Genomic DNA, 21,695 nt, shown 5'->3' with positions numbered 1-21,695 from the left:
CCCCCTGGTGACGTTGTCCCCTGTAAAAAATAGTGCTTCATCTTTCTCTTCTTCACTTAATATGCTAGAGTTGTGAGTGCGCGCCTGTCTGTGTTCTGTGTTCCTTCCTCGTTTGTCCTCGTCTCTTTGTGCGCGATTTTAACCATGTTCAACGTTTACCAACTCGCCCAACTTACTACTCTTCTACAGTTTGAATCTCGAGGCCCATCGGTCTTTTCAAGGACGTTTAAACAGACAGGACCCGGCATGACGTCAGCCTGAGTGAAGCCTGAAGAGGCGTTTAATCCGAGACTGCCTTGCGCACCCGTTCCGAGGCCGTGGGGTTGCGCACCGGCGGTTCGTCTGCTTTCTAATCTGCTCCGGCGTGTGCTTCACGAGGCTAGCTTTCGATGCGGTCGGCGTCCGCCGTGGGCGTCCACGATGCAAATGCTTTGCAGCGTGAGTGTTCATAATTAGTTCCACATTATGTGCGAGCGAAGTCAGAACTGGAGGCGCGAGCCCGTTGTTCTGTGCGCTCCTGGCTTGCATGCGCGCTCGTGCGATCTGCTGCTGCTGTTTATTAAAAAATGCGTTGCGCACCGCGAAGTCCTTCACGTTGCGTCGTCTAGAGCGTCTCAATTCTAGTCACTTACTTTCTGCTGGGCAACCAGGCGTTCGTTTATAATAATCCCATCCAATTCCGACCATACCGGTTTAAAATTCAAATGACAGTGGGTGCCGCCATTACTTTCAGTGCACACAGTCGTGTTGCCACAGAAATGTCATGGCAACGCGGTTGTTTGCACCGAAATTAATGGCGGCACCCACTCACTAGGCTTCCCATTGGTCAAGAAATGTTCGTTGCAGCTCGTGGCCACGCCTACTTCCGTTACACTTCGCTCCATGCATTGGGGATAGGGACGCCACCTCCTGCCCATTATAACCTCCTTGGGTCTTTTGGTTTACCCTCGTGCGCTGAACCAAATGCTTACAGTATCGGCACACTTTTCCGAGGAATTGTTGTGGGCGCCGCCATCTTGGTGGTTAGTACAAAGCAAACGCAACTGCCGATCAGGGGTTTTCACAGGAATTGAAAATTATGGGAGGAGGGGTCTAAATTTTAAGGGGGGAGGAGGGCATTGAGAACAAGGAGTCGTTGCGAATTAGGGAGGTGCCTTCAGAAAAACAAGGGGGGGGGGGGTAGGAAAATCACTGCTAAAGCCCCTTTATGTTTTAAAAGTAGCGCAAGGTTTGTCGATGCACGAGGTACGTGCAACGTACAGCCCTTGGGAAGATTATGGCGGCACAGGGCAGCACTCAGCCAGATTTCAGACGCCATGTTCTTCCCAGAAGTGGCGCGCGGCACGTGTCTCGAGCATGTCCACAGCAATGAATCGCGACACTTTTTTCAGGATAGAGGGGCTCTAAAGGGGCGATTTAACGAATTTTGTATTTTGCGCAAATACCGCTTAGAACGGATCCCTGACGTTAATGACCTGTAAAATACCCGTTCATTTTTCACCACACGCAATCGAAGTCGCAGAAAAAAATTAAGAAAAGCGAGCAAAGTTCATCCCCTCAACTCGCAGCCATAACAAGCGGTCACATGATCTAAAGCCGATTATATGCCGCCAATGTTGATCATAGCCATGCGTTGGGGTTGGCAAGGCACACACGCGCTGCGTTCCACACATTGTTATAGTCCGGCTGTTTTCGTCATTGCAGCGATTGGACACGGGCCACTACCCGAATGCTTCTCGAGCTACAGATTATCACGAGCCCAAATCGAGTGCCCACGCAATGCTCGGGACCCATCAATGAGCCGCATTCATATATCGTCACTGGGCGGTACTGCTACCGCCCAGCTACGTCATCAGGTTTTGCGAAGGAGAGATTGAATGAAAACGCTCGATTTTGTCCTCGAAATTACAGCGCAACAAAGGAGTTTCTTGGTCAGTGGCCTTGAGTGCGAGTATCCTTGAGTCCCACTAGTGCCACTAAGCTCGTGTAAAGTGAAAAACATTCCAATTGAATATCGTTGCACCGCCCCTTTAATCACTGCTGCCGATCGCCATGATTAAAAAGTGCGACTTCCTCCGCATTAGTTTCCGTGTTAGGAAGCTCACGTAATATTCCTTTGCATTGTTGCAAACTGTTTAAATATTTGTGGAGGACGAAAGAGCGCTTCCTGTGATTTCAGATAAAGCTTAAGATAACTGACAACCATCATTTTAAGCACCAAGATGTGTATGAAGCGTAGCATATTTAGTGGCAAAAGCACAGATTGAGAATGAACTGAAAAAATCCGCCTGGTCCGGCGGATATTTTCGGTCGCGCACCGGTCACCTAGCTGTGTTTGGAGACTTATGTTTGTCTTTTGTCCCTCTTGTTCCCCTTCTCCAGGGATTACCTTCGTCATTCTTGTCGAGATCGCTTGAACCTTTGCAATTGATTGGATTATAAACATAACCTTAAAATGTAAGCCTTTCGCCCTTGTTGGTGTTATGACAGCTGATAAAACATGCTTGCTCTACTGCCGCCTTACCCTTGTTTAGCTCAGTTGGTAGAGCGCTCCACTGAAAATGGAGGGGTCCTGCGTTGGATACCCAAACCTGGCGGATTTTTTCGGTCGCGCACCAGTCACCTAGCTGTGTTTGGAGATTGGCGTTTGTCCCTCTTGCTCCCCTTCTCCACGGATTATTTTTGTCATTCTTGTCCGGCTCGCTTGCACCTTTGCAATTTATTGCATTATAAGCATAGTTTGATTGCGAAAATAATTTTTTCAAGTGATAAAAAACATTCAAACGTTTTCGCCTTCGTGCCGGAATCCCAAACGGCAAAATCCCTTTACGGGCGCCCATTTCATTTGGATCGCGTCGGGCATGTGTAGCAATGAACAGTAGAACCCGCGCAAAAAGAGTAGTGGTGCACCCGCAGACTCGCGCTTGTTGTTCTGACATCTCCGGCTCGCTCACTGCGGGCATCCAGGCATCTGACACCCTGACTGTTCCCTGATATCTGGCGCTTTTTCGGTCTTTCACGCGGCGTTCCAAGCGGCACACAACGGCAAATGCACATCAAGCTATTCTTGAACATGTGTCGCCATCTGTATTTTATATTAAAAAACTGCTATTTGCCGTAACTGAATGGGAAAAGTGTAAGGTCTAATAACATTCTTAACGTATAATATTTCAATATGGAAGTTCTGGAAAATGTAATATCGAAGAATGCTTCATAATTTAATGTCTCGTAATTTTGATTAGTTGACGCGATTCTGTTTTTATGGCACCATAAAATAATACCATTTTGAACTTTATTTTTTATTTTAAAATATGCATTATCTGTAAAGATTGTTGCGTACCTTTTTAGTTAATTATATCCAAACAAACCTCGTGTAAAATATCGTGGACGATTGGACGTCATAACTCGAGAAATATTTGTTTTCAATATTAGAGACTGTGGTCCATTAAAAGCTGAATAATTAAATAACAACTAAAATATTGTTAAAAATGACTCTTTAGTTTGACATTAACTTTATAATTCTAAGATACATAAAAAACGAAATTTATAAACCTTCAAAAAAGCTCCAAAACGTCATGCATGATCGGGTTGCACCTTAAGTCCAGACGCAGCCGATGGTACGAGCTAAGAGATCAATCAAGAAGCGACAAAAGCGCAAGTCACTGGGCCTTTTCGGGTAATTATTGGTTCAGCGATGATAGGATACATATAATAAGCATGACGAACACCGTGATGTAGCGCTTTTGACGCTGTCTGGTTGGTCCCGTTAGTTCGTAGCGTCGGCTGCGTCTAGACATAGGGAGAAACAAAGTCTAATGCATCTTCAACAAACAAACAAAATTGAGGGTGGTGTAAGTTTATACAGACCTAGACCTTAGTCTGCCTCAACGGGCGACTTTTCTCCCAGCTGTAGATGAGAAATTTATCCAGGGCAGTACAACCGCTAGCTTGGGGTCTTCAACGTGAACCACTCAGTAGTGATGCGTGACCTCACGCCAGTACAATTCTGAAGTTTCATGACCTATAGGGGGCGCACTGGTGCCTATCAAAATGGATGTCATCTGGATGATCGTCGTAGAGCAGCGGTACGAGGCTGGGTCTGCGACGCGTAAGTAATTCTAGTTTTGCTACATACGCGCAGTGCTACAGCCTTGTGTTATTTTGTCACGCAAGGAAAGTGTAGGCAAGCCCATTTATTATGAGGCCAATCATCCAGGAGCTAGGGAGCGCGATTCTCACTCCGCGGTACCACCATCGCTGAAAGTTGCGAATACTAATCCAGATCGAAACGCGCAGGGGTGGGGATCGAACTTAGGATCCCTTGGTTCTGCCGCGCGAGCTTTCGCTCTACGGGCTCCGAGCTGGTGTGCGCTGATGCCTCTTCAATATACTCGTGGAGAGCTATCTTTGGCTATGCAATCGAAGGTATGGTATTACGTGCTCCAGCACCATATAAAAAAAACAAAAAAACTATGCAACATTTTTCTTTTACTTTCAATAAATGTAGTTTAGACCTATTCATTGGCATATATGACCTATAAAACACACGACCTTTTCTTTTCTACGCAACGGCAGTCGCAGAAAAAATCAGAGAAAAACGAACACCGCTATCCCTTCCATTTCGCAGCCAGAACAAGCGGCCATGTGCTCTAGAACCGATCATATGCCGCAAAAGTTTTTAACATAGCCACGCGCTGGGGTTGGCAGAGTACAGGGTGCACGCTGAGTATTGTCAAGATTCGGCCATTCTCGCCATCCTAGCGATTGAGCACGAGCCACTACCCGAATAAATGTCAAGGCATCGGTTGTCACGAGCCAAAATCGAGCACCTACGCAGTGCTCATGTCCACCGTATGAGCCGCATTGAAATATCGCCACAGCGGGGATCGCAAGGGCTCGATGATGCAGTTCTGGCGACCGCACTATTGGCGTTGTCTGAGCTGCGTCATCAAGTTGTGCCATGTAAACTGAAACAATAGGGCCGCTTTTATCCTTGGAATCCCACAGCGACGAAGACGCTTCTTGGTCAGTGGCGTTGTGTTCGATTATTCTTGGTTCCCACTAGTACCACCAATACCCCGTTCACACGGTCAACATAAAGGTACCTTTAACATAGGTCCCTTTGCTATCAGCGAATCAGCCCGTGCTCTTGGGTCGCGAGCACACGCCTCGCGCGGAAGATCGTGAATTGATTGGCCGCTAAGAATAAAGGTCCCTTAACTAAAGGTACCTTTACAGTCGTGTGAATGGGGTATTTTAAGAAACCTTCCTACCCAATGTCGTTGCACGGCCCCTTTAAAACTGTGTACACGCATTCTTCCTTTCGTCGGAAGTGCTACGGAAAGTTTTCCGCCAGCATAAACCTTCCGGGCTTTTTTTTATACTAGTTCGATTCACAGGAACTCTGAAAATTTCCCCGTTTTAAGCTTTCGCCAGTAACACCGGAAAAGAAGACAAGGACAACGAACGCCGGAAGGTATCACTTCTGACGCAGCTCTATCGGCCCTAGTGCCAATACATAAGACACGCTTCAGAGTAACGACCCATTATGTGGATTAAAATAATGGTTTCCGGTTCTTCGGAGCTTTATCTGAAATCCCAGAAAACGCTTTTCCGTCTCTACAAATGTTTAAACAATTCGTGACAGAGCAAAGCAACCATGAGCTTAACAACGAATCTAATGCTGGGGAAGTCGCACTTTTGAATCACGACGACCCGCAGTTGCGTCAGCTCTACACAACCACCAATATGGCGGTGCACACAACACTATCGGAGAACATAGTGCCGATACTTTTAGCGTAGCTCATTTAGTTACCCTAATCGGCCCCATCGGATCGTAGCGTGGTCTAATGAGCTCTCCTCGCCTCGCCCACCCGCACAACGTTACGCCCGCCTACGTTTCTTTTCTTTTCTTCTTCTTTTTTTTATGTTACGAGTACGGCCTTTTGTTTGCGCTGGGCGACGTACACGTCACCCAAGCCACGCGGCTACCGCATTCACGGGGCAGATCTCCAGCAAGTATAAACCAGGGACAGAAGAAAAAACCAGCCTCGCAGATGCTGCCCGCGCAATTAAGGACCGGGACATAAAGGCACGACATCGAGACGCTGGAAGCCAGTCCAGCCCCACTGCCAGAGCCACCACGCACAGAACTCGCGACCAGGTCAAAGGAGACCAAACGGCCCAGTGCCAGTGACATGGGTGCCTTCGTAGCAAGACGGCATAGGAGGCTGTTTGACCTACAAAGATCCAACCCAGACATGAGGCCCTGGGAACACAAACGCAAACACAGAGTGAGTGCTATACTGACAACGTACGACCCTGCCTCGTCAATGAGGAATCCATTTGGAGCTTTATGTTCATGAGATAAGAATTTGAGTACCTGATTGATATCAAAAGCAAGTTTCGTTGCCTGATGAAATATTTCCGAAAACGGATTGGGAGGCCGTCGATACCTTTAAGAAAGGGCAGATCTGCAAGAGGAAACAACCTCGAGAGCGCGTGCGACAGGAAAAGCGGCGACCGAGCCCCATGCTATCTCTAAGGAGGACATGGAGATAGCACAGGACCATGAAACCATTGAAAAATCGAGGACGACGATATTCAAGTCGTAATGAAAAAGAAAATGCTTGGCAAACCAAGATCGGCGACAAAGATAGCGGTACATGAATGCCTAGGAGCGAACAAGCGCTGAAAAAGGGGCGCAGGAGCCGCACGCCCAGCCGGCGATAAGCCAAAGGCGCAGGCAGTACTCTTGCGGCCGACTTGCAGACCCAACATTAAAGAGTTTACAACCAAGCAAATCAAGTTCGTAGTCGCCGAGGCTAGAGTTGTGCACCAAGAAAATGCCAATATTAAATAAAACCATAAAACGAACAAGATCACTGAAATTAGGAGGGACACCCTCACTGCAGAGGCACTCAACCAGCTCAAGAAAATATCCACGCCGGACCAAGCTATGGAATTTCAAGCAGTGAGAGCGCAGGAACCCAACCAGTGCGAAATAGTCGTTTATTTTAGCAGAGTGTCGGAGAAAACAGACGACTCGGTCATGAAAGATTTTTCTTGCGGAACGCACATGATTCTAAATTCCCACATTATGAACCCGACGATATCTACAGTGGTACTCACGTTCGAGGGAACCACAAGGCCGAGATACGTGTCGTTTGCAAGCTTACGTGCGAAGTGCACGAATATAGGCCAAGACCTATAGTTTGCTTCAATTATCATAGTATCTGGCACCGCGTAGACATTTTCCCAAGCGAAAAGAGCTACTATGGCAAGTGCGTACACGGGCACGACGACAACAAAAAATGCTGTCGGCCACCAAACTGCAGAAACTGTGAAGGAAAGCACCCTTCCACGGAAAGGAAATGCCTCAAGAGTTATCCCGCTCCCATGGGACAAGAACGCTTTACCCAGAATAAAAAAAGTAACAGCCATTTATCAAGGAAGACAAACAAGCCTGGCCGGAGCTTACCTAGAAGAAACGCCAGCAAAGCCAACAAACCGCGAAACGTATCTGGGTTGAAATGTCAGCAGGGAAGCCAGCGTACAGCTTCATCTTGGAGCAATCAAAAACAAAGTGTTTTGGCCAAGCGATCGAAGCAAGGTCCCAGTCACACGAAGCACGCTTGGTCAAAGTTAAAAGCATAGTACTGGATTTCTTCAAGACTGTCATTGTCTTAATTCGAGCCTTTAATGGTTAACAGTAAACAAGGACAAAACAAGCAGAAAGTTGTTCGTAGACCCCGGTGGATCTCGCAATGGAACTGCCGGAGAATGCGAGGAAAACGTGCGGAGAACAATCTTTGATTAGAACACATGAAAATGAACACCCTATAGTCGCCATCATACAAGAGGTGAACATGATACAAACGAAGCTCCGTTACTGAACATATCAAGATTTCAATATCAGGTACAAAAAAGGCCCCAATTTGGGCAAGCCCTGCGGAGCGATGGCCATCCTAGTTAGCAAGGACATGGCCCAAACCAAAATAAACACCACGAGCATCACCAAGGAGCTTATAGAGATAACTGCGGTGAGAATCAGAGCTAAGAAGGCGTCCAACATCGTGGCCAAAGCAAACATAAGATCTCTTAAGAAGAACGCCATACGATATGAGCTGCGTCGGTGACTTGACCAGAGAGAAGAGGGACAAAGGACAGCTCACTTCAATGTACAGGCAAAGCTCTGGCACTATCGTTACAATAGCCGGAAAGGAAACAGTCTGGTCGAACACATTTAGAAAGCCCAGCCCCGACTTCGCAAACAAGAAAGTACGACCAGGTTTGGGAACGGCGGCAAGGAAATATCGCCGGATTTGTGTTTTTGCTCACATAGCAATGGGGAGCGACCGCTTTCCAATAAATATTACCCTCACAGCGGAGAAACCAGCAATGCGAGAAACAAGGTTCGTTGAGTGGGATCGCTTCAAAGGAGCTTTCTGAGAAGGAATACCAGGAACGAAGCCTTCAAAACAGGATCTTCACAGACCTTAAAGGTTCCACCAGAATTCACAACGCCAGGGTAGAAGAGGATTCGGACCCGTGTTGGGGCGGAGTTTCCACTCCGGAGTTAAAATGATTTCGGTATCATTCCGCACTTTCGCTACTGCGGAATGGAATGGGAATGGAATGGGTTGCAGCACTGGGGGAATCGAATGGGAAAGGAATTATATGCCTTTTGCCCGGAATCGAGTGGAAATGAAATGTGCTCGATTCTTTTGGGAGTTGTGTTGATTTTCATCTAGTGCCTACGGGCTGACCGCGCAATTCGCTATCGCGTGGTAGGTGGCTCTTAAAGCAGCATCATTTCACAGGAGGTGACGGACGGATTCATTTTCTCACTGGCTTATGTTCCTTCGAGGATTGGAATGGCGCGCAGTAGGTGAAGAAACCGAACGGTAGTCAGACAAGGTGTCGTTCCTGGCGCCGCGAGACGCGACAAAGCCGCTGTTGTAATCAAGCACGATTGGCACGCAGCTTTTAACCCGGGCGTCGAACCGAACCCGAACCGAACACCGGAGCAAAACTGTTATTTTTATCTGAACTGGAACAGAATCTTTAACCGAAATCAAACATTCGAAATTGAACCCGAACCGGATTTGAATCGTAATCTCATGTGCGGTTACCGGTTCATTGAAAATGGTTCGGCGTAATAAAATATGAGCCCCACCATCTTGCGGGTGGCGGAAAGAAGTAAAATGAACATACGCGACAGTAACGTCAGGGGCTCAGTTTTGGCTAAAGAAAAAGATGGCTGCGACGACATGGATACAGCTCAGTAATAATGGCACAAATAAGCATATTTCTTCACATCTCTGTGCAGCACGAATTGGTGTCGGCAAGTAGGCGTGGAGGCGTAGACTTCTGTATTTTTTTTTTCGGCTTACGATGGACCGCAAAGGACGCTCTAAGCCACCGGAGCCAATAGACGATGTCACCAGTCGGTTTCCACTCGTGAAAAACCATCTTTCACAACGCTTAGAAGAAGAAGATGAAAACACCGAAAGGTTTCGTTTTTTCGCCGTTTTATTTTTCTGACAAATGCGTTTGAGGAAACATATTTGATGACTTACGATGTGCGTAACTTACCAACTTCCTAGCAAAAGTGCCTTGAGATAAGATATTCTTCGTCAATCAGGCCTCTGAAGTTTATTTATTTTTTAATGTATAGCTTTGGTTTTGTATGGGTTTTAATACACTTTAGTTTGTACCTTGTGACGTATAATTTTCTGTTCCTACAAGGGACGCCTGATCGGGTCGAGGTCTGACATGTGTTCCTATCGAGGCTCGGCAACGTGTGACGTAGATACCTATACTTTGTATCACGCACCTCAAGTACGGACGCAGCCACTAGCTCATGGGACTAATTAAAGAGTGTCAAAAGCAAATCTCACTGGGCCTGCTTGGTACATGATTGGTTCAGTGATCTGGGAACACGTGCAGAAAAAAAAAAACGCTGTATGATTATATTGGTTCCTTTCTTTTGTCAAGTATTATATGCCTGTCTCTGTGAGAAACAGTGTTCCCGACCGCCCTATCAAAAGATTCATAGCGGTGGTGTCTAGAACTTGTGTCACATGGGCAACGATGTTCTTTTTGTTTGTCTTTTTGTACTACCTGTATTCAAGCAAGTGCGTAAAACTTAATCTTCGGCAACCGTTTTTACGATAAGAATCCACATGGCGAAACCTTCGAAGATAATGAAGATGAAATATGTCATGTGCTGCCACTCACTTGTCCCTCTGTATTTTTTTTTTTTTTTTTTTTTTTGCGTAAGACCTGAGTGTGTTTTGAAGATAACCGTATTACATAAAAGCCCGATCGTGCGAAGAATGGCAGCACTCGAGGATTGCGTGTTGGTGAGCATTTTCTTTTCTCTTCACTCGGGCATAGCTTCATACTTCGTTGCGGTACAGCCTTTCAAAGGGAAGAAAGAGGCAAACCGTAGAAAAGTTTAACTGCGTAGAACTTGTTTAGGTCTCTGGAGTTGGTTGTTGCACGGTGTAACTATATTGATTATTGTCAGCCTCAAATGTTCGCGAACTTTCAAAGTAACCGGTTTTGAATTCTAAAAAAACATAAAGCACTTGAGGGTACCACGATAGATGTTTCATGAAGTATGCACTTAGAAAGTTCAGTGAAGCTCAGTGGTTTAGAATTATTTTCGTGAATCTAACACCCCACACTAATAAAACAAGACCGGGACCCAGTTTTTGCGAGGCGATTTTATAAAGCTTCCTGAATCAGCTCAGCAATATACATGTAAACGCACTCAATGATTGGGAACTTTATAACTTTTGATAAATTATAAATGACTATAACTCTTCAGAAAGTTCAGCCAGTTGACGTTGGTTAATTATCCAATATTCGTTTTTTTATTTATAAAAATTTAAATGACTAGCAAAAATTCACCTTTCGCTAGTTTTCCTTGCATGCGTCTTAGTTGTTTACAATCTTACCAGCTAACTTTGCTTTTTTTTTTTTTGTTTAGTCGTCCCGTCCCGTACCTCCACCAGAAATTTTCTAATCGAAATTTCCCGTCGCGGCTTGGAATTGAGGTCGAGCGTGAATTCTCAAACTACATTATGCCCCAAATCTGAAATTGTTAAAGCGTTAGTCCGAACGTTTTAATTCATTAGCTTAACAAATTTTCCCTCGTTTCTAGAGGCTCCATGGCCCCCGACTGAGCCCCGGGCCAGAAACACCCACACACATCATTATTCAAATTCCTTTCTAAAAAAAAAAAAAAAAATATGGTCCCTCAAAAGAGCATTGTGTAATATAAACATAATATTTTAATCAAGTGTAGAAATTCATATTGAGATGTTCACAACCTGCGTGGTTTATGCGTCCTGATGTCCCTCTAGATATATGCCGGTTCGTTTTGTCGGGCTTGAAGCGCTCCAAGCGGAGTACAAATGCTACTAACACGGGGTTGGGAGTATGACATGCGAAATACGCATTTGACGCGTCCCATGTAGCGTGAATTTCGCGGACTTTTCGTTATTAATGTGGATTATTGGAACAAAAGTTTGTCTCAACTGTGCGTCTTTTTTGTCACAGCTTTAAAACAACACGCTGGGGGTGTTTATTGTGCTCTATGACGTGTTTTAATTGTACAGTGTGTTTACTATAACGCTTGGGACCCACTTAAGGAGGTCCTCGAAAATTAGTTTCTGAACGTATCGCGCTGCGATTGCCTACAAAGGTGCGGTTTGGTGGAAAAAGCTTGAAGGGAAAATATCGGCAAGTAAACTTACCTTGTTTAAAAAAAAGAAAAAAGAAGGGAAACAGGTTTTGGCCTGTCTGCGGTGGCAGTCGCAGACGATGTCACGACCGTGCTCGCCAAGTTGTATCTGCACCCGACGGATGTCAAAAGCGTCGAGAGCGCGTCTGCTCCGAGCTTAGCAGACGACACTCGGATACTTTTTTTACTGTGTCGGCGCGCCACTCTCTAATGTGCAATTCTGAAAGTGCGATAATATATTCGTAAAGAAAAAAACTGAAAAATAGAAAAAGGATTTAAATCTTCCAGTGTTCTCTATTCTTGGTAGGATATGATTGGTAGAGGTGCCGAGCCTCTCGTGTCGATATTCGCGCTTGAAATTCGGGGGGGGGGGGGGGGGGGGGGGGGGGGGTGAGTACCGTTAGAAGAAATCTGACGCCCGCTGTAGGGTACCTTAACCAGCTAATAATTTAGATGTATAGGAGTTTCATTGTTGCCGCGTGACGGCAACCATAAATCGGGAATTGACTTTTAATTTATACACTATCGAATTTAATGCCTACTTTCTGCCCAGGTGAGTGCTTGCTCCATTCGCCGAATGAAAGCATAAAGAACCAGATGTATTTTGCCGAAACTTGCATAACCATATCATACACCAACACGCTTAGCCTGTGTGGGGCGCAGTCGGGATGTGGCAGCGGTCACGCATGAGTGCTTCGTACGAACACTCGAGCAAGGAAAGCTGCGCCCCATGCCTCCAACTACGTAAACAGAACTGCGTTAATGTAGTCGAGCGTGAATACGAAGCGGCGGAATTTGTACAGTGCGGTTCGCACGTACAGGATTAATGGATCGCGTATTGCGGAGCCGTACTACGGAGACAGCACGTACGAGACATAAAAGAAAACCCTTCCGCGTTTAACAGCATACAAGTTGGCGAGCTCGAGCAACGCTTAACAACGCGCCCCAGTAGCACTCAGAACTCGGGCATTCGCCGCAAAGAACTAACGATGTAGTGCCGCGACGCGAAGATTAACGAGGACGTCGGTCTGTCAGTTTGCGATCAGAAAAGCGGCTTTATTTACATAACGTAAGTAACTTCGGCGCGCTGGACGGTTTATATGCCTAGCGCTCTACCGGAGTTGTAAGTAGAAAGCAATTGTCGTAGCTCGCCGGCCACGCTTTGCAAGCTGCGTGCATGTTACTTACTGTTGGACCATCCATCGCCTTCACATTCGCCAAAGTCATAGAATACATGGCTCGCGCCTATACCTTTGAACACGGCATCGTAGTGATAGAAGCGGGACGTTGGTGGGCGGACGTAGTTGCGTAGTCCGCGTAGTCAGCTCTGCAGCGAGCGGTGAGGGCGGTGGCATCCACACGACTCGGAACAGCCTCCGGTGAGGGCCACGTGACTTCAAGGGCCAATCACCACTATTTTACTTTTTCTCCTTCCTACTCTCCCTCTTTCTTTTCTCCCTTGCGTGTGAACATGTTCGCGGACGGCAAAATACGCGTCCGCGACCGCCTGTAGTGGATTTCTTGACAACGTTTCTGCAGCCACCAGATATAGACATGGGATGTGTCTAATCTGGTACGAGAACCTTATCATTCTGAGTTTCATCCGTTGAAGTCTTGGTGTGATGTCCTCTAAGCGCTGTGATGTCAATATCGGAATTAGGGGTTTATGATCTGTCTCGATTATAATTTTCATACCCGTGATGAAGTCCCGAAATCTCTCACAACTCCATACTACAGCTAGCCCTTCCTTTTCTCTCTGAGCGTAGTGTCATCGTTTTTTTTCATTGTCCGTGAAGCATCTGCATAAGCCACAGGTCTGTACTGTCCATTGTATTATTATTGACGAAGTACGGCCCCAATTCTGAAAGATGAAGCATCAGTGGACAACACAGTCGGTTTTCTGCGATCAAATAAAGCTAATACTGAATTTGAGGTGAGTGCAGTTTCAACTTTTTGGAAGATCGCTGTTGGTCTTCTCCCCAGGTCCAGTGATTCTTAGAGCTACGAAGTGTGGTCAGATGGTATGACACTTGTGAAAAACATGGTATCAATTTTCTAAGGTAGCTCACCATTCCCAGGAAACTCTTCAGTTATGTGACGGTCGAAGGTGTCGTCATATGTTTGACAGCTTTCACCTTTGCTTCGTCAGAATGAATTCCTTGGTCAATAATGTGTTCCAAGAACTTGATGCGTGTGACTCCACACTTGGATTTGTTCACGTTCAACGCTACGCCTGTTTGTTAAAGATGGAATAAGGCAGTTCAAAGTAGTGTATCGTGTTCCTGCCTAATCGACCCACATACGAGAATGTCGTCCATATTACATACTTTTCCTTCGATGTCACTCAGGACTTGACTCATCTTGCGTTGGTAAAAATCTGGAGCAGATGGGACACCAAACGGCAGTCGCTTAACTTGTATCTTCCGAAAGGTGTATTGAATGTTGTCAGGATTTGTGATGCTTCGGCCAGCTCGAATTGCCAGAACCTTGAATTGGCGCCTATTTTTGAGAAAAACTTTGCTCCACCGAGTTGTCCCAGTGCGTGTTCGGTGACTGGGAGGGGATGCAGTTCGCTTTCTACATACTTGTTCAGTTCGGAGTAGTTCAGGCAAATCCTAAACTTCCTATCTGGCTTCTATACTATCACCATGGCAGAGCACCAGTCTATTGGCTCTTCAACGCCTTTAGTAACTTCTAGTCTGACCATGTTAGCGATCTCGTCTTTGATCTTGTCCGTCAGGGGAAGTGGGATCGTTCTGGGAGATGCGAGGGAAAGAGGTCACGCATCCGAACGTAGGTTTATCGCGTAAGGCATCCTCACGTGACCGAGACCATGAAAGAGTGCTGGGAACTCGGTCTTAGGGTCCACTGTCGTAGGTTGACAAACGAGCACCACGTTTATTTTTTTGACAACAACCAGGATGTCACCGTCTGTTCTAGAGCTTAATGGAGTCTGCAACTCAAGTACCACGTAAATGTTTGTTGTCATAACCTCGTCGCGGTACTAGATTTGTGCTTTCTGCGCTCCGAGATCAGTCAGTCTTTCTTGACTGAGCCCCCTCAAGGCCCGTGTGGGAGTCGTCAGGGTCACATGGCTGAGGGATGTTCTTTGCAACTTTTCGGGAACAGCTGTGACGTCGACTCCTGTTTTGATTTTAAAAATAACCGGTGTGTTGTTGACTTCCGCAGTCACATCACAAGATTGTGCTCCCGTAGCATGAAGAACTCCCAAGACATACGGCTCTTCTGGTGCATATATGGTTACCTCTCGGACGTGAGTGCCGCTCCGGCCAGCGCTTGAGAAGTGACCAAGGCTTCTGGCATTTGTTCCACTTGGCATTTCGCGCTGGACAGTTTTATCTTTGCGGTGCTTCTCCCTGCCGCACCAGTAGCATTACTGTTGCGTGTTTCCCTTTTTGGGAGCTATGGAAGGGACCGGTGTATTGAACGATTGAACTATGTTGACGTTGACGTCGGTTCCATGTAAAGCGTCTTGATGGCCTTTGACTATTTCCCACAGGTGCGCCATCGTGGCTGCTAACTTCAAGGTCAGTTTTGCATCAAGTTGCATTTTCTCGGATTGTTTTCTGGACTCCCACGATGATGCGGTCACGTATCATATCGTCGTGGAGGGCTCCGAAGTTGCAGTATTTGGCGAGAGCATGCAGATCGGTGATGAACTTTACGGCGGTCTCGTGTTCTTGTTTTCTTTGATGGAATTCGCTTCGGTCGTAGATGATATTGCGCCGCCACACAATAAAATGGCATAGGAAAGCTTCCTTAACGGCGTCGTAATGTAGTGACTGCTCGTCAGTGATCTTAAGTGAGAGCAGAATTTCTTCTGCCTTTTAGCCCTCGAAATATATCAAGATGTTCACTTATTCCGTTGCGGGTTTGTTGCGAAGTCCACTTAAGACTCGGAATTGCTCGAAGCGCCGAATTACCGTTCAGGCCAGTCTTCGGTTTTTGTGAAGCCGAAAGGTTGCGGCGATTGACAAGCGAACACAGGGGTAGCCTTCTGGGGCGAAGCGGTTGCCGGTGGTTCCCTGTATATTTGCGCTTGCTTGACTAATACGCTTCAACTTCGGTGGTGGACTTCGGTTGCTGCCTATGCCCTCCTGATATGCTTGGAGGATAAGTTCATGAATGAATGATGTTAAATCCGCTGCCACCATGTAGTATGCGTATCCGGCGAGGAAAGAAAGCAGAGCCGTCATGTTAGCTGAGTAATTCCTTTCTTCTTCTTCCCCTAAGACCCAAGGCTTATACCACAGATCCTTAGGGAATGTGTTAGCATGACCCTTGGGCGACGCTAGCGGCATCCGCTGGCTAACGTTGCCTTCGCTGTTCTCAGGTTTCGGCAGCCCGTCTCCTTCGTTCACAATCCGCCTTCCTTTTGCAGGCTACTTGGACCAGCGTTAGTACTTCGTTCACACTCCGTTTTGTAGCACAAAGCAAGGCATCCGCGCTTCGCACACCTGCATGTTCAGACTCGCCCCAGCATCCGCGCGCGCATTGATTTCCGCCTTGTGACGTCGTCTTCCTCTCGCGTTTATCCTTCACTAGTCTTCTCCTCTCTACGCGGCGCGCTTTCCTTGCCACTGTAGTGTCCACGGAAGGACGCCGTCAGCTTTTCCCTGTCACGTGGGTACTAATGCTAAACGGATTAATACATGAATAGTAGCTTGAATATAGAAAGCGCGCTCATACTGTGATAAATTGTCTTTCGTAGAGGTTACGCTTGCAGCGGGACGTTAAGTATCCGGAATAGCTGAATGGTCTCGCAACTCAAAGTGAAATATTAAGCTGAACTGACAAGGCTCGCAGATAAAGTTGTTCTGATATATGTAATATTTTCCCAATTGTAACTTTGCCATTCGTAACTTTGTCATTCCCAAAGACATCTTTAAGTGCTCTCTAGCTACGTCTAACAAGCACTATCTTCAGTTAGGTACGCTTCAAGGAAATGATATGACTGATCAAGCTGTGACGTGGTCTGATAACGGTCCGGAGTGCTTTGAGGTTAATGTTGCCGAACGGAAATATACGGCTAAAACCTTAAGGTCTCTCTCAAAGCACCAACGATTACGCACAGTACGGAACACATCCATCGTCTTTAATTAAAACTTAAGTTCATCTTTCTTTTTGATGAGGTTCTCGTAAAAAAATGAAAGGCGATTACACCCCCTGTAACGCCGAATTAGAGCGCAGCTCTTGAGGAGGAGGAGGGGAAGGTACGGAGGGGAGGCTATGCCACTCCTCTCCTGCTCGTTCCCGTTTATGGTAAAATTTTCGGATAAATTAAACGGAGAATTGTTTCCGCTAAATTTAACGGGGATATGTTTTCCGCTAAATTTAACGAAGAATTTTCTTCAGCTAAATTAGGGGGGAAACGTTTTCGCTAAATATAGCGGGGAAATGTAGCCATAATGCACCGCATGGTTACGCCGACGCCGAAAGCAACGGCGACGCCGACGCCGCTCAAGCCGGAAACGGGCGCCTAAGAGCTGCGCTCTTCTAGAAAGAAAACGAATAGGTTTATTGGAGACAGTTTGGAATTGTCACTAAGGACTCTTCAAATGAGAACTCCTGCAGGCATTTTGCGACAGTATATCCGTTCACTCTCGCATTTCTCTTTTTCACAGGAATCACGATGTTCCTGCCTATCTTCCTTGCGTTCTTCGTCGGTAAGTGCATGCGTATCATTTTCAATCGAAGCGCTTTGCAGCAGTTTCTGACGTCCGTCTTTGCTCGAAGAGCAACTTAGAGAATTGGACAAATGGGACGCGCAAATATAGAGACGCCATTAAGAGTTCTCCCTGTCGTCTATTATCTCTACTGCTAATTATCATTAAAATATTACAAGATTTTATCTTCCTTGTAGAACAAGTAACTTCACTTTTCCAGTCGCTTTAGTGGTTCCGAGTCAAGGTACCGTGATTCGGATCCCTAGGTGGCGGTTGTGAGTTTCGTGTGAGGTGTCCGATCTGGCGTTGACATACTGCGATGTACAGACTTCCTGTAACTGATATTTACGCTGCACGTCAAACAGCGTTCACGGAGTCTATATTCACTTTAAGTGATTGACTGGGTGTGTGCCAGAACATCGTTGAATTGACACGTAAAGGCTCAACAATTTGATGGCATTTAAAGATGGATTTGATGCTCAAGTTATATACTATACAAGGTATTTTTCAGAGAACTGTTCAAATCACTTATGCGAAAAATGCGAATCACACAGGAAGTGTTAATGCCCTATTGATCTGTGCCAAAGGCCTTATTTATAAAAATATAAGAGTGTTCGGTATTCGTTTCTATATGACTTATAAATATTAAATGTAGTACAGTTTAAGGCATGCATTTAATTCTTAATTTTATGACAATTATCAAAAAAGCACTGAATTACTGTACTTTACCGAAATATAAAGCAAACGCAGATTTCCATGGCGGAAAAAAAGATTAAGCGATTTTTAGGATTTGGTTTTTTATCAAAGCACATGTCCGCTCAAGCTGTCCTGCCCTTCAAGTACAAAGCACGCAACCAGAACCGTGCCTCAGTCGTACAACAGAAGAAAGTGTGGTAGGCCCGGGCCCCTCGCCTCTCCTCGCTTCCCCATTTTTCCTCCTCCCCCCCCCCCCCCCCCCTTTAAAAAGAATAAGAAAGCACAAAAGAAGTGAGGCGCCAGCCTCCGAAATGAAACGATATGCTGTTCAAATGACATTTTGAGAATACAATATGATTCTTGGGTTAACCTCAGTCGTGCAAAGAATGTGTGGATGCGGCGCACGTTACTTCGGCGCTTCGACCACTGGCGAGGAGACGCATTTTAGTGGGAAATCAAATTCAAGTAGCATAAAGTGGGCTCTAAAAGCGGGGCCGACGGGTGTCGTACATCGTCTGTCCACGTGAATCCCACGTCGGTTTTGCAAATCGGGCCCAAGTCGTCCCGACTCGGGCAGCCCACCTCGGCTTCCCTCGTGGGAACTACAGGGGGCCTGCTCGTGTAGCCAACACGGGTTGCCCTCGCGGTACCGACGGGGGGCCAACTTGGGCAGCCCACCTGGGCTTGTGTCGGAGGACCTCTTAGTGCGCTTCAAGATCCGTTCAAATTGAGTGTTTTTAACGCCTCAATTACCGTGAGTGCGTGCCTTATATTTTTGTAAAATTCGCTGATTTACTATTGTTTTGTGATGCCCGCAAACTTTGTAACTGAAATCATACATCTCAATGACCTCATGAAAAGTTTATTGCTCAATATTGATTAAGAACCTAATTAAACTAGATCGATGTAGCGATGCAGGCGATTTGGTTCATGATTACAAACCGGTAGCGGCGACAAAAATGCCAAGGGGGGAATGGACAGGACGAGCGCCGAACTTCAGCTCAGCGTTTAATTAAAAATGTAAAGGGGAATCGTCACCTAGTCCCGTGAAGTTGTCTCGCACTATGTCACATGCCTGTGTCAGCAAAAATTTGACAGCATCGCGATTTTGGGGGAAGGGGCTGGAGAAACTGCAAGGGAATTGCTAGAAGCCTACGAGATAAGATAGGAGGGTGATTATATGGTGTCAGACAGATGTCAGTTTATTTACACAGGAAAGAGAGAACTTCTTTCAGCAGGTGTTTACGTGATTACGGTGTGGTTGTTTACTTCTGTGTCTTCTTTTCAATAAATGATCAGTTAAAGTTCAGCGCTTGTTCTGTTCATTCCTCCCTTAGTGTGTGTATTTTTCGCACGTGGCTGCCAGTTTGTAATTATACTGAACGTTATTAGATCCTTAAATAAGCTCTGGCAGAGACCAAAATTACATCAACGACATTCTTTGCGATTCGTACTTTTCGTAGGACCGATTTGGCCAGCATTACGTGAAACTAAGCAGACACAAAATTCAACGTCTGCTTTTTTTCTTTGTAAGTCTTTTACGATGTTTAAATGACGATATTGAAATGATAATGAAGCACTAAAAGATAACAACAACGGATACGGACAAGTAAGTGCACGCCCATCGCCGCCCCTTTTTGTGTGTGCTTTCGTTTTCTTAATTAGTTCGTTAACATTATACCATATTCGTCAGCAATATTCTAAATGCGGATATTGGTACTTTAAGTTAAAACCAGTTTGACGTTTCATTGCCGTTTGTCGTTAGCTTCGTTGTTTAGAACCTATATTTGTTTCTGTTTTAGGATAGATTTCTTTGAAGCTTCCATCTGAATGTGTAGCGACGAAGAATATTTTAATGTAGATATTTGTTAGATTAAATATCTATTCGTGCAGTTAAGCCAAAACAATTTTAAGGACCAGTCGTTGTCTTCACGGTGATTAAAATGAGCGGGTTAGTCAAAGTTCCATACGCAGGCTTGTTTTCTCCTTCTCGCTGAAAGTATTTTTACGCATAAATAGCTCTTGGGGATGCGGCCACAAGGAGTGGACACTTACGCCCTACGTCCTTCCAGCCGCCTATGGCGCGACAGTGCACGACGCCAACGTCTTCATGGACCAAGTGCTCGAGCGGGAGATTCCCCAGCTATCGCAAAAATTCGGGATGGACCCCCTGAAGGCGCAGCCTTACTTCTCCGACCTGGGAACTCGGGACGAACTTCGCGCCAACCTCAAGGACGTCAAAATCACCGGCCTCAGCCAGGTTCGGCGATCCGGAGACTGCAGCCAGCCGGGCTACTCTTCCCCTGGTCGCCTCACAGTCAGCTGCAACGTGCTCCTGGATCGCCTGAGCGTCCACATCGTCTCCGACATACGGTACATGGGAGGCCCGGAGAGGACTGTCCGCACAGTGGCCACGATCGCCCCCAACTACGCGCTGCTCGAGGCTACAGCCGTTGAGGGGCGCATACCCGAGGTCCGACTGAAGCCCCTCAAGCCCTTCGCTTCCACGCTCAATTTCACCGGACTCGGAGACATTCCCCTTGAGCGTGGGTTAACGAGAGGCTTCACCTACGAAGTGGGCCAAATCCTAAAGCGCGAGCTCAAGTCCGAGTACACGGAATATCTTGTTCACGCCTTAACAAAAGTTCCCTTTCCCCTCTGAACGTTCTTGACGTGTGCGTCGTTTGCAACGTGAATAAAGACAAAAATAAAAGCTCCCTTTATTTTTGCGAGTCTGCGTCTTGACTGCGCCCTTTTGGACGCGCGCGTAAACATTTCCAGGCCAGTTCAACGACAAAAACTTTGGAATCATGACGGGCTGTGATATGCGGTTATTGATGAAGCTGTCATTCGCCTTTCTAGTGTATTCTTCCTCTGGCTGTAGCCGAGCAGAATAAGAGACTCGATTTCAAATCATTCGATAACACACCGAACTAGACGCTACAAGTCTTGCTCCATTAGGGGTGTAAATAATCATTGTTTAAGCAAGCAGAAACTTGTGTGATAACTAAATGGTCACTGCAGATGTGCAGAGAGCGAAACGGAGCAACTAAGAAGGCCGACCAAATTGCAACTGTTTGCGTGTGAAACGAAAGTGCCTTATGTGAAACACCGAAACGGCGCCAACGTTGATAACAGAAGTACTATACTCCATTTCACCTTATGTTGTACCGCAGCGAAAGCTAGAAGCGCGTGCTCATAGCGTTGGCAGCTGCCCTTGGTGCACGAGAGCTTGTGCCGCCGAGGTGTGCCATAGAGCAAGGAGCTTGCGCTTGTAGCCTTTCCTGCGGTACAACACAAGGTGAAACAGAGTAAAGAAATTTGTGGCAGTACTTTGCGCATATTTGACAGACTCGTTATATGTATATTACATTTCCGGATTATACCAACTGCTGCAGCGGTGACAGAATACAGGGTGTTTCACAAAACCTCGGCCAAGCAGTTCCTGCAAAAAATAAACATCGCGCAGAAACAACAACAACAACAACAAAAAAAAACAAAAAAAACACAGTGTCTTTTATATCACCTTTACGACGACTTGAATGTGAAAGCCCAAG

At 46.3% G+C, this 21,695-nt stretch overlaps 2 protein-coding genes across 4 annotated transcripts in view; one reads left to right on the top strand and one right to left on the bottom strand.

Moving 5' to 3' along the window:
• LOC8026620 (mitogen-activated protein kinase kinase kinase 15) overlaps positions 1-21,695 on the bottom strand; it is a 468,648-nt gene that overhangs the window by 93,573 nt on the left and 353,380 nt on the right. The window lies entirely within an intron of this gene.
• LOC8042722 lies at positions 10,349-20,870 on the top strand. Of its 2 annotated transcripts, none has more exons than XM_002415727.4 (3): positions 10,349-10,367; positions 17,401-17,442; positions 20,211-20,870. In XM_002415727.4, the coding sequence occupies exons 2-3, from the start codon at positions 17,409-17,411 to the stop codon at positions 20,798-20,800; spliced, it is 624 nt and encodes a 207-aa protein (XP_002415772.4). In that variant the 5' UTR covers positions 10,349-10,367; positions 17,401-17,408; the 3' UTR covers positions 20,801-20,870. The 2 variants fall into 2 exon arrangements, with proteins under 2 accessions (XP_002415772.4, XP_040360283.2); XM_040504349.2 differs by lacking the exon at positions 10,349-10,367 and adding an exon at positions 15,275-15,303.

Source organism: Ixodes scapularis, unplaced genomic scaffold (assembly GCF_016920785.2).
Source record: "Ixodes scapularis isolate PalLabHiFi unplaced genomic scaffold, ASM1692078v2 PGA_scaffold2__306_contigs__length_199485367, whole genome shotgun sequence".
Classification (NCBI taxonomy): domain Eukaryota; kingdom Metazoa; phylum Arthropoda; class Arachnida; order Ixodida; family Ixodidae; genus Ixodes; species Ixodes scapularis.
Note: the sequence above shows the minus strand (reverse complement) of the source record. Positions and strands in the feature narration are given on the sequence as shown.